Source organism: Grampus griseus, assembly GCF_964374135.1.
Source record: "Grampus griseus genome assembly, chromosome: 2".
Classification (NCBI taxonomy): Eukaryota; Metazoa; Chordata; class Mammalia; order Artiodactyla; family Delphinidae; genus Grampus; species Grampus griseus.
The window spans coordinates 32,358,079-32,370,384 of record NC_139018.1 but is presented as its reverse complement, the minus strand read 5'-3'; the positions used below and the strand labels follow the sequence as shown (position 1 = coordinate 32,370,384).

The window sequence follows — 12,306 nt, the reverse complement described above, 5'->3', positions numbered from 1 at the left end:
TTTTTTTGGCTGTGCTGGGTCTTCGTTGCTGTCCGTGGGCTTTCTCTAGTTGCAGTGAGCAGGGGCTACTCTTCGTTGCGGTGCACGGGCTTCTCATTGCGGTGGCTTCTCTTGCTGTGGAGCACGGGCTCTAGGCGCAAGGGCTTCAGCACTTGCAGCACCTGGGCTCAGTAGTTGCAGCACGCAGGCCCTAGAGTGCGTGGGCTTCAGTAGTTGTGGCGTGTGGGCTTAGTTCCTCAGCAGCATGTGGGATCTTCCGGGACCAGGGATCGAATCCACGTCCCCTGAATTGGCAGTCGGATTCTTAACCACCGCGCCACCAGGGAAGTCCTTCTCAGGAGCTCTTATGCTAACCTTTGCTCTCTAAAGATACTGCCCTATTTCTCCTTCAGTTCAATCCCTATGCAGAGATACTCTGCCTATTCTAATTTCTACCTCACTCTAAACTTCTCTGGCCTTGGTGGTGAGAACTCTGCAAATTCAAAAGTGTTTCCTGTTTCTGGGATTTCTGGGGCCACCCTACTGCACAGAAAGGTATCCCATGAAGGTCATGCTGCAGCTTTTGTGATCAGGGCTGTGGCAGGAAAATCTGTAAGTGGGATGTTCTGGGCAGAACAGAGCATTAGATTCTCTAAGCCCCAGTTTCCTCCTTTAAACAATGTTATAACACCTACATGGAAGGGCTGGCCTGAGGATTGACTGAGATAATGGGAGTAATGTCCTTATCACCATGCCTGGAACATAATAGTGGCTCAGGAAATGGCAGCTGTCAATATTAAAGGGGATGGTAAGGAGAATATGCTTAGGTGCCCTGAATTTAATCTTGATGTTAAAATGGTTTGTGTCCCAGTCAGGGCTCCAGCCACAACCTGAGTGACATATGAGTATTTGGAGCAGGGAAGATGGTTTTTATAGAGAACAAAAAAGTGAGTTCCTGAACCTAGGTCAGTATTAGAGAATACTCCTGGCTGAGTATTAGAATCACCTGCAGTCCTTACTAACAAACTGGGACTCCTCCCCAGGCCAATTAAAGCAGAATTTTCTGCCAGGAGGACTCAGGCAGCAGAAAGCTTCAAACACGTCCCAGGTGATTTTAATATACAGCTGGCGCTAAGAAAGACTCATCTAGGGACTCAGATTAAAGTAATGGGTTCACAGGTATTTTAATTACTGTGCACTATGTTAAACAACAACCACCAAAGCAGGATGTAGCAATAGAAAGAAGTCAGATGAGTATGTAGGGGTGAATCTGAGTCAAAAATCGAACATTTGAAAAAACCATACATTTCCAAGAGAAATTATTTAAGGATACTTATTCTTTAAAAAAAATTGTTAGTATTATTATCTAGAAGCAAGGAAGTCAACACTTTTAGTGTTGGGAGTTTTGGATAGGAATTTTTAAGCATCTGGTGATATTTAGGACATTTTCGGAAAAACAGAATTGTTGGTCAGAATAAATATTTTTCCTTAGGCATATAGTTGTGTCATATTAAGTGGAAAACAGATAAAAATTTGAATATACACTTTTGATCATAAATATATTAAAGAAACATGGGAAAATGCCCATGATTAAGTTTTATGAATAAAACCCCTCATGATACCATTTCTATATATGAGGATGATTCATATTTTGAAAATACAGTTGTGCTTATAGAAAAACACTAAAGGGAAATTATAAAAAAACCTAAATAGTTATCCCTTAGGGTTGGAAATAAGAATGACCTTTTAAATTCTCATATCTATATTTTAAAAAATGATGAGGTATTACTTTTGAATTGGAAAAAAAATTAAACAGTCAGAAAAAAAATCACACACACACGAAAGAAATACAGCAAAATATAAGCAGAGGTTGATTTGATGAGATGAGATTGTGAGCATTGCCTTCTTTCGATTATTCTTCCTGTTGAACATTTTTGTGACAATGCGTATCTATTTTTTTATAATTGGAACAAAAGAAACTCTATTGAAAAATAAAGATCAAATCCTGTCTCCTTGTTTATGAGTTTACTTTCTGACAAAGGGAGTTGGGGGAAGCATTTACAGAGCTATTTGAAGTTTAGGAATCACTTAGCTCAGGGGTATGCAAACGTTTTCCGAAAAGGGCCAGGTAGTAATTATTCTAGGTTTTTTGGTCTATATGGTCTCTGTCAAAAGTATTCAGCCCTGCTTTTGTGGCAGGACAACAGATATAGACACTAAGCAAATGAACAGGAGTGGCTGTGTTCCAAAAACACTTTATTGATGGATACTGACCTTTGAATTTTATATAATTTTCATGTGTCATGAAATATTCTTCTTCTTTGGATTCCCCGCCCCCCATTATTAAAAATGTAAAATCATCCTCAGGCCATACAAAAACAGTTGAGAGGCTGGATTACGCCCAAAGGCTATACTTTGCTGACTCCTGAGTTAGATAAAAATCAGGGATGTGATGAAGGAAACTTCCCACAGTTACGCTGAAAGTCTCCCAAAGAGATGGCTTTGATAAACTCTGTTTATTTTAATCTGTAATTTCTTTGCATCTTTTTTCCTTTACTAAAGATTTGCTACTCATTTGGATGTCTTAGGAAAAAGATGCCAAGTCATTTTGTTGAAACATTAATATAGGAACAGGAACACTTGAAAGAAATGCTAATGCAAACCCAGGTCTACAAATACTGTCTTTTCTGTGCTAGGCATTCCTGGAGACAAAAACATGAATAACACATATCTTTATTATAAGTCAGTGATGAAGGAATTATAGGAGTGTACACAGAATATCGTAGGATCACATAGAAGGGAGAGTAATTCTGCTCATGGAAGATGACCTTGTGTTTATTGGAGAAGTTGGTAAGAAAATCTGGTAGGGAGACAGGCAGTTTTCACTGAAAAAACGAACACTGCAGAAGACAAGTTGTTTAAAATACAGTAGATTAAGTCACTAGGAACTACTAATGAACAATTTGTGGAAGTCACAAACTTTTTAACAGTAAATAAATCAAGAGATTTTATTAAAAAATTAATCCTGAAGAAAATCAGAACACCTCGGGCTGAAAGCAGCTACTTTTTTTTTGGTGTACAGCACCATCGTTCTTCTTTTTCACCGCAGAAAATATTTTCCAGATTACTTTCTTTTATTGCAGCGAAACTAATGTTTAGTGAGTGAAATCACAAGATGTTGCTTCCATATTCAACACAGCATGTAGAAAATAATTGGGAGGCTGATTTTCTTTTAATTATGCAGAAAGCAAACAAATGCAATTAAATAAGTACAGGTTTGGAACAATTTGTGCATGATAAAATGCCTACGTTTATCAGGCTAGCAGCTAAAATTAAGTGTTTTAATTTAACAAATACATATTTTCTTTTAAATCCATCCTTAATTGGCCACACCATAACTAACTTCACAATTTTGCTCTGTACTCGCAGAGGCGCTTTTTAAAAATAAACATACAGGGCTTCCCTGGTGGCGCAGTGGTTGAAAGTCCACCTGCCGATGCAGGGGACACGGGTTCGTGCCACGGTCTGGGAAGATCCCACGTGCCGCGGAGAGCTAGGCCCGTGAGCCATGGCCGCTGAGCCTGTGCGTCCGGAGCCTGTGCGTCCGGAGCCTGTGCAACGGGAGAGCCCACAACAGTGAGAGGCCCGCATACCGCAAAAAAAATAAAATAAAATAAAATAAAATAAACATACAAACGTATGAATGGATGAGTTCATGCCATACAAACTATCCAAGTTCTAATCCAGAGTTCCCAAGGGCCCTGGAGGTCAGAGTAAGGGCTGGTAGCTCTGCTCTTTCTTGAACTACTTTATTTCTGTGTAACTCTAGTTGCAAGCAGCAACCCTAGATTCTGGGCATCTCTCAAAAATGGGGTTAAATTAAAGAAAAGTAACTTTTTCACCATCATTCTCTTTATTGCCTAAGTTTCTAAGCCTGCCAACCTTACTGGGAAAATGCAAAGTTAAGAATGTGAAGGGCTACCGTTTCACACTTACTCTGAAAACACACTTTCTGTTTCTGAAGAATGGTAGACTTTTATGTGTTACATTACAGAAACCGGAACAGGAGTTAACCAAATACCGTTTGGATTTAAAAGTAGCTTGAAACACCTTCTTAGCCAGCACAGTCCTAGAGTGTGGAAAAGCAGAGGTCTGCATTCTGGCCTCAATTTCAGATAGCCTTCTAGCCACAGTCCCAATTTCAGTATTTCATGACCCCCAAACCTTCCATTTAAACAATACTGCAGCTCCTTAGACTTCTTACTATAACTAACCCGTAAGTCCGTGATATGGTTAAAATATTCACTTGAGCATCAGGGAGCGCCCTCCAAAGTGCAACCGTAAATTGCAAGCAGCAAGGGGTCAGAGATGGCCAGATATTTTTGCAAAGCCTGAGTTTCTTTCACCCAGTATGCTTCAGGGTATTAAAAAAAAACTTAAGATAAAGAAGAGGTGTGGGGACTTCCCCGGTGGTCTGTCCAGTGGTTAAGAATCAGGGTTTCCACTGCAGGGGGCACAGGTCTGATCCCTGGTCGGGGAACTAAGATCCTGCATGCCGCAGCACGGCGAAAACAAACAAACAAACAAACAAAAGGTGTCATTTCCCTTAGGGTATTTTTATGGGGGAGATAATTATGAACTGAACTTCACGGCCTAATAGGAACCAGCCAGTTTTCCAGCGGGGCCCCTCCGGCGCCGAGAACCTGACGGCCACGCCCATGCCAGGTCCCTCCCCTCGGCCCCGCCCACCTCGAGGGCGGGTTACTTAGACCGTCACCATAACAAGGTCCGGCCCCCCGACACCTCTGTCCCCGACCAATGGGGCGGTGCCAGGGGCGGTCCCGGAAGTGACGCAAGGACGCGCCCTCCATTTTGTAGGACGCCAGAACAGCTAAGTGCGTCAGTTGTGGAGAGACGTAGACGAGTTGAGTCCTGGTCTGCGGGGAGGCTGCCGGCTCCGTTGCAGACTACGGACCTCTCTGGGTCTCAGCTGCCAAAGATCCTGTCCGGTAGGTGAGTGGCTCACTTTGAGGGAAAGGCTTCTCGGATCGAGGCTTCTTCATGGCCGCTCAGATCGCGAGTGGTCAGGGCTGCTCTCTGTGCGGAGGACGGCGTCCAATGAGCGCAGTTTATTCGAGGTGGGCGCTGGGGCACGTCTCCCTTTGGGTATTGTTTGAGGGGACCTGACGGGGGAAGGGCGGTCCTGGTCACGGTCGTTTTTACAGCGGGGTCGTGTGCCCCTCCCTGCCTCCTTCACTCTCCGAACCCGGAGAGTAGTGGGCCGAGACCTTTGCTCGGGGTGTGGTCGGGGCTGTCCCAGGGCGGGTACAGTGACCCGGAGCGGTGGGGTCGGGCGGGGGGGAGGGGACAGGGAGTTTGGCACGGGCGGCTGTCCCCACCGCCGGCTCCGAGGCCGCCATTTTGTGACTGCTCCGCGGCCGCCCGCCGCCGTCTGCGCAGGCGAGGCGGTGGCGTCGCGAGATTCCGGCTTCCACCCGCTGTGACTCTCCTGGGAGGCGGCGACGCGCGCGCAGCCCGTCGCCATTGGGCTGGCCTTGCGGAGGGGGGGTCGGCTCCGCCCGCACTTCTCGGCCTTTCCTGACTGCGGCAGACGGGAGGGGGCCAGAAGAGCCGGGGAGAGAGTGCGGCTGCGCAGTTCCAGAGGCGGCAGTGGGCGTTGCGGTTGCTGCGGTCTGGGCCCAGGGAAGGATCGTGTTGGGAGCCGAGTTTTAATTTTGTCTGCAAGGGACCTGGCCTAGTTAAGAGGCACTCTTGGCAGTCTTGTTTATAACATCACCGGGTAAACATTTTATTTTATGCCGTTTATGTTTTTGATCCCTTGACCAGACATTCTTCTGACATTTCACCGGTGTTATCTCAATTGAATTATTTCCTGACAGGAAGTACTAGCGGGACATGAGTGGCTGTCGCGTATTCATCGGGAGGCTAAATCCAGCGGCCCGGGAGAAAGACGTGGAAAGATTCTTCAAGGGGTATGGACGAATACGAGATATTGATTTGAAAAGAGGCTTTGGTTTTGTGGTGAGTATTTAGAACTGGTTGATTTATCTGTTGTTAAGTGCGTAAAGATTGTGGTAAGCAGTGCTTCTGATTTTATTGAGTCCAGGTAGAGTATCTTTAGGAAATGCTTTGCATCATTGAGGCAGTGAATTTTCATAAGGGATAAAAGAGCCTCACTACTGGCTGAGAGAAATCACTGCTGGTCGCTTTTTGATGTGGCTGAGCTGTATGCTGTTGTTATTAAGATACTCTTCCTAGGCTTTCACAGGTATTTACTGGTTTCAGTGGGTTGTAGAATACACTTTTAAAGGTGTATGAAGCATTCGGGTTTTTTCATGTTTGTATTTTAGGAATTTGAGGATCCCAGGGATGCAGATGATGCCGTATATGAACTTGATGGAAAAGAACTCTGCAGTGAAAGGTGAGGATCTTGTTTTTAGTTTTATCACTAGTTAGCACTGCAGAAATAGAGCAGACTAGGTCAGCTGGGTGTTTATTTCTAAATAGTTTCTGACATAGCTTAAGTGGATAATGAAGATGTTTCCTCCCTTTCTGTAGGGTTACAATTGAACATGCTAGGGCTCGATCTCGAGGCGGAAGAGGTAGAGGACGCTACTCAGACCGTTTTAGTAGTCGCAGACCTCGAAATGATAGACGGTATGTGATGGATGGTGGATGGCTGCTTTGAACAAGCGTTACTGCAGGAGGAGTCTTTAATGTTTAAAAACCATTAGCAATAAGCGATTTTGCTGTTTGTGTATAATCAGTTCTGTTACGTCCACTGATCCTGTGTGTGTCATAAAATAATGCAGAAACTGTTGGCGGAAGTCATTTGAATGACTTGTCATATCTGATTGCTTGAACTTGCCCACAACTGAACACAATAAGTGCACGTTGCTTCATTTCTTCCATTGTGAGCGCTCATTTTCTTCCTCAGAAATGCTCCACCTGTAAGAACAGAAAATCGGCTTATAGTTGAGAATTTATCTTCAAGAGTCAGCTGGCAGGTTTGTTGAAATACAGTTTTGAGATATTGTAATGTGGCTTTTTAAATACTAGTGGGTAGCTAATGTTTCTATTAATGTTTTATTAAAAGTAATTTTAATTTTAAATTAATGGACTTAATCGTAATTTTAAAATTTTAATTAAATGTAATTGGGGGATATTTCAAATTTTAATATTAGTGATCAAATGTAAATGTTTTGAGGATATATTTTCTTGTTTTTTAAAATCAATTTTAACCAAATATTAAACCCTTTATTTGCCAGCCTATCTGTGTCGTTGGCCTTATGACGAGGAGTGCCTGTGGGTTATCCTAATCGTTGTCTTGGTCACTCTTGGTTGGGCCTGGTTGACTTTGCCAGTCAGCTCCTACAGTGATCAATTGGCCACCTCTAGATCTGTGTTTGCCGGTCTAGACGTAATCGGTGCACTTCCTTGAAGTGCCAGGTTGCAGCGATCCCAGAGCGTTGATAACGTGATCTGATCCCTAAGTTGAGAGCTGTCTTCCTGTAACGCTTCCGAATAAGAGGTCCTGGTCGAAAAGAGTTGAAAGATACGAAATTAGGTGGTCGTTGGAATCCTGATCGCAGTAAAGTGGTCCTTGGTAACTACACAAGAGTAGAACATGTCTGCATCCGCCAGTAGTCTGCTAATAGGGAGGGCTGTGCGATTAAAGGCTTCCATCGATTGGGTAGTATCCTTCAAGTGGGTGGCGAAGAGCCAGTCGGGCATATGTCATGAAGGTTTCTCCGACCGATTAATGGTTTGCTGCTTGACTAGCCTAGGGAAATAATAATAAAGGTAAAGTAAACTTTTTTAATGACATATGGGGCACAAGATAACTGGTGTCTTGTAAATGTTTTGTTTTTAAATATAAAATTTCTACTTTAGTCTTTACTTTAAAAATATGTATTGTTTCTTTTTGTTTTGTTTTTGTTTTGTTTTGTTTTTTTCCTTTTGTATTGAGCTCAGTATAGACTAATACTACTTTAATGTTAAAATCTGAATTTCCTGGCATTTTGCTTAAAAGCAATATGCTATTTGCTTATTTCGTGCCCTGACATATATTATTTTTAAATTCTGATAGAATACAAGTGTGGTAAATACCATGTTTGTACTTTATCTAACATCTTCTCTTTCAGTAGTCTTGTTTTTATACAATGTGGTTGTTTGTGTGTCATGTTTCCTTTTCTCTGCTTAACACAATCGTCTTGTGTTAAGGATCTCAAAGATTTCATGAGACAAGCTGGGGAAGTAACCTTTGCGGATGCACATCGACCTAAATTAAATGAAGGGTGAGTATGTACTGGAGTATGAGCCTTTTAAAATATTCTGAAAGTTTTACTCTGAATGTTTGAGCTCTCAAAATTTGGGCATGCTGGAATGTAGCAGTTCTCAGTCAGGGTTGAGTTTGCTCCTCAGGGTGCATGTGGCAGTTCTGGAGACCTTTTGGTTGTCATGATTGAGGGTGCTGCTGGCATCTTGTGAGAAGAGGTCTGGGATGTTAGTAATCATCCTGTAACGCACAGGAAAGCTGCTCACCCCCAAAGAATCATCTAGCTTAAAATGTCAACGGTTTGGAGGTTGCAAAGTCTTGCTCTCGTGCTGTTTTATCCCTAAAGAGATGACTCAATATAGCGATAGCAAAATGAACATTAAAAAAGGTACTTAAACTAGACTGATAACATAGTTTGTGAGACTACAAGAAGTATATAACTTTACAAATGGCATTTTTTTCTTTGTAGGGTAGTTGAGTTTGCCTCTTATGGTGACTTAAAGAATGCTATTGAAAAACTTTCTGGAAAAGAAATAAATGGGAGAAAAATCAAATTAATCGAAGGCAGCAAAAGGCACAGGTATCTCTTTAAATTGTTTTTTAATATAAATTTATTTATTTTATTTTGGCTGTGTTGGGTCTTCGTTGCAGCGCTTGGGCTTTCATAGTTGCGGCGAGCAGGGGCTACTTTTCATTGCGGTGCGCGGGCCTCGCGTTGCGGTGGCTTCTCTTATTGCGGTGCACGGGCTCTAGGTGCTTGGGCGTCAGTAGTTGCAGCACCTGGGCTCACTAGTTGTGGCTCGCGGGCCCTGGAGCGCAGGCTCAGTAGTTGTGGCACACGGGCTTAGTTGCTCCGCGGCGTGTGGGTTCTTCCTGGACCAGGGATCAAACCCGTTTCCCCTGCATTGACAGGAGGATTCTTATCACTGTGCCACCAGGGGCGTCCTGTTAAATTTTTAGGTCAGAGTTTTATTTAATGGATTGTAGGGCCTGCTACTTAGTGTTTTTTGTTTTCTGTTTTCTTTCTTTCCTAGTAGGTCGCGAAGCAGGTCTCGTTCCCGGACCAGGAGTTCCTCCAGGTCCCGTAGCCGATCTCGTTCCCGGAGTCGCAAGTCTTACAGCCGGTCCAGGAGCCGGAGCCGGAGCCGGAGCAAGTCCCGTTCTGTTAGTAGGTCTCCTGTGCCTGAGAAGAGCCAGAAACGTGGTTCTTCAAGTAGATCTAAGTCTCCAGCATCTGTGGATCGCCAGAGGTCCAGGTCCAGGTCCCGGTCCCGGTCAAGGTCCAGATCAGTTGACAGTGGCAATTAAACTGTAAATAACTTGCCCTGGGGGCCTTTTTTTAAAAAAAAAAAATTCCCAAACCATACTTGCTAAAAATTCTGGTAAGTATGTGCTTTTCTGTGGGGGTGGGATTTGGAGGGGGGTTGGGTTGGGTTGGGTTGGGCTGGGTATCTTTGTAGATGTGGACCACCAGGGGTTGTTGAAAACTAATTGTATTAAATGTTTTTGATAAGCCTTCTGCTCACATTTTTGTGAATGTCTGAAGTATATAGTTTGTGTATATTGACAGAGCTCTTTTATAACTAAAGCAAATTAATTTTTTTGTACTAGAAAAAATTTGAACGTTTTAGTTCCTGGTTATTCAAATATGTTAATACAGAATTAGTTTAATGCCTCACTTAAACTAATTAATAGCTTTGGACACTTAAAAGAGCTCTAAATTTGCTTGTACGTAAAGGCTTAATTTGAGTTTTCCTTGTTAGGGTCAAGGGTGTCCGTCCCCCCACCCTTTAACAGCTGCCTGGCAAAGACGTTAAAGCAGCTGTTTGTTATTGATAATAAAAGATTATAAAACTGCTTTTGTCTGTTTGTTTGAAGGAAGTATGGCTACATCCTCCTCCTTCCCCATGCACATTTGACACATTTAAAATCCCTGGTAGAGAAGGCTGTAGTAGTGAGGTATGGTGAGCCTTTTTTTGTTTTTTTTTAAATTAGTACTGTTGACATTTCTTGGCTAGTCAGAAGATGGGCAAAGAAGTGTGAACTGTTCAAAACAGTGATAACCAACAGTTGTTACGACGGTTTCCCTTGTGCGTGATCCTCCTGTTCTTTAACCACCCAGTTTTATTTGGTGTCACGTTATTTAGGCCTTCCATAGCCAAGAGAAGGACAATTTGGGAAGGAAGATTGTAAAATTTAATGTTTCATGCCTAACTTAAAGGTTGTAGTATAATTTTGATGGTCGGAGATCATCACATAAAACTTTTAAAATCACTGCACATGAATGCTTTAAGGGGCTTTCACATGATTTTTCTTGTCCTGAGACATGGATGTAACAGTCTGTAGGGAAAACAGTTGGGTAGTGAAAACTGCCTAAGGTTCTACATCCATCTCTGTTAAGTGTTAGAGCCCTATACCTATAGGAAATTAGTTTTATTGTTTCTTCTAGGAATTTCATAGACTCATTTGAGTGCTAGTCTAGATAAATACTTGTAAGCATAACAGTGAATAACAGTAGCCACTATAAAGTCCCTTGTCTGTATAGTCACTGAATCCTTAATTATTATATGTAGTATATATATAATTCCTGGTATTAGAACCCAGGAAGTCTAGTTCCAGAACCCCCAAACCACTCCACACTCATCTGACCTAACCTTTCAGGGATTTTGAGGAATGCAGAATTAGAAACCCTGGGAAGATTGGGCTTCCCCAAAGGCGGGGATTGGGTAGTGGGAATCTCCATATGTGGAGGCTAGGGTTAAAAGTTCTTGGCATGAAAGCTGCCCCGTGTTCAAGACTGCAGGACTCAGGCCATACAATTGTGAAGCTGATGTTTTTAACGCAAACTCTTCTGGGGAGAGTTTGTGTGGTATACTTGTTTATTCACTTAGATGTGGGGTACTCTGCTTACTAAATGGGAACCTAGGTTTTTTTTCTTTACAGTGTATCTGAAATGGAAAGGCACAATTATTTTCCCCCTTGGGCTTTTTAGATATGGTAGCTCAGGGTGACGTGGTGTAGTTCGACGTTTTACCAGGGACTTTTCACCTCTCTGTCATTAAATAGGTAACATCAGTGGCTTACCACTTTAATAAATAAGGTAAAGCCCTTTCTTTGAACAAATGGCAGAGATGACTAAGTTATTTTGAACTGATAAGTTGGCCTGAATTCCCAGATACAGGACATGAGAAGTAATGAGTGTGGGTATATAATCCTAAGCAAAGTTTTAGGACCAGGTTTTGCAGGGCGTAATGTAACTCGTTTTGTGTTGGGCTGTGCTGCGTGGAGTGTGGAATCTTAGTTCCTGGACCAGGGATCGAACCCGTGCCCCCTCCTTGTAGCTCGTTTTTTATATACAGTTGGCCCTTGAACAGCACAGGTTTGATCTTCATGGGTCCACTTATATATAGACTTTTTTCAACAAATACGAGTTGCTGTGTTACATGATCCATGGTTGGTTGAATCAGTTGACGTGGAATCTTAGATACAGAGGGCTGACTAAAGTATACTCGAATTTTCAGCAACATGGAGGTTGGCTGTTCAGGGGTCAACTTAGTCCTCTAAGGAAAGTTTGAGTGTAATATATCTCAAGTTCAGCCATTCCTTCCTCAAAAAGCTGAACTTAACATTTGTTTTGCCTCACCCAGTCTACTAGTAGATGATGTCAGCTAGATATGAGAGAAAACAGTTTGAACAGATATGTAAATGTGGGTAAAATATGTAAGGCTGATAAGTGGTAGATCTTCTCACAATTTTTTTTTAAAACAAATTTGCATTTTTAAGACGTTAGTGACCCAAATTATAGGTGTTCTGGTGCTGGGAGTACTGGTAGTTCTGGACATTTGCCAGACCTAAAATTTACTTGTCTTGGTTTCAATCGAACCTAATCACATTAAGTGGTACGAAAATTACAAGAAACTCTAGGCATGGTCAGCTGTTTGCAAGTGTTCCTATTAGTTTGTTAATCTTTCACCTTTTTTTTTTCCCTAGATTTATTTTATTTATTTATTTATGGCTGTATTGGGTCT

General features: G+C 42.5%; 1 protein-coding gene across 5 annotated transcripts; it reads left to right on the top strand.

Moving 5' to 3' along the window:
* Positions 1–4,853: 4,853 nt before the first annotated feature.
* Positions 4,854–10,135, top strand: SRSF5 (serine and arginine rich splicing factor 5). 5 transcript variants are annotated; one of them, XM_082647845.1, is made up of 8 exons: positions 4,854–4,988; positions 5,880–6,021; positions 6,351–6,421; positions 6,559–6,657; positions 6,938–7,007; positions 8,224–8,297; positions 8,748–8,858; positions 9,313–10,135. In XM_082647845.1, the coding sequence occupies exons 2-8, from the start codon at positions 5,896–5,898 to the stop codon at positions 9,584–9,586; spliced, it is 825 nt and encodes a 274-aa protein (XP_082503971.1). In that variant the 5' UTR covers positions 4,854–4,988; positions 5,880–5,895; the 3' UTR covers positions 9,587–10,135. The 5 variants fall into 5 exon arrangements, with proteins under 5 accessions (XP_082503971.1, XP_082503973.1, XP_082503969.1 ...); XM_082647847.1 differs by having other exon boundaries at positions 4,857–4,992; positions 9,316–10,135; XM_082647843.1 differs by having other exon boundaries at positions 4,857–4,992.
* The last annotated feature ends 2,171 nt before the right edge of the window (positions 10,136–12,306 follow it).

Coding starts and splice junctions, on each gene's coding strand:
- SRSF5 (XM_082647845.1), top strand. CDS start 5,896: ATGAGTGGCTGTCGCGTATTCATCGGGAGGCTAAATCCAGCGGCCCGG. Junction 6,422..6,558: donor AAAGAACTCTGCAGTGAAAG/GTGAGGATCTTG, acceptor CCCTTTCTGTAG/GGTTACAATTGAACATGCTA. Junction 6,658..6,937: donor AGACCTCGAAATGATAGACG/GTATGTGATGGA, acceptor TTTCTTCCTCAG/AAATGCTCCACCTGTAAGAA.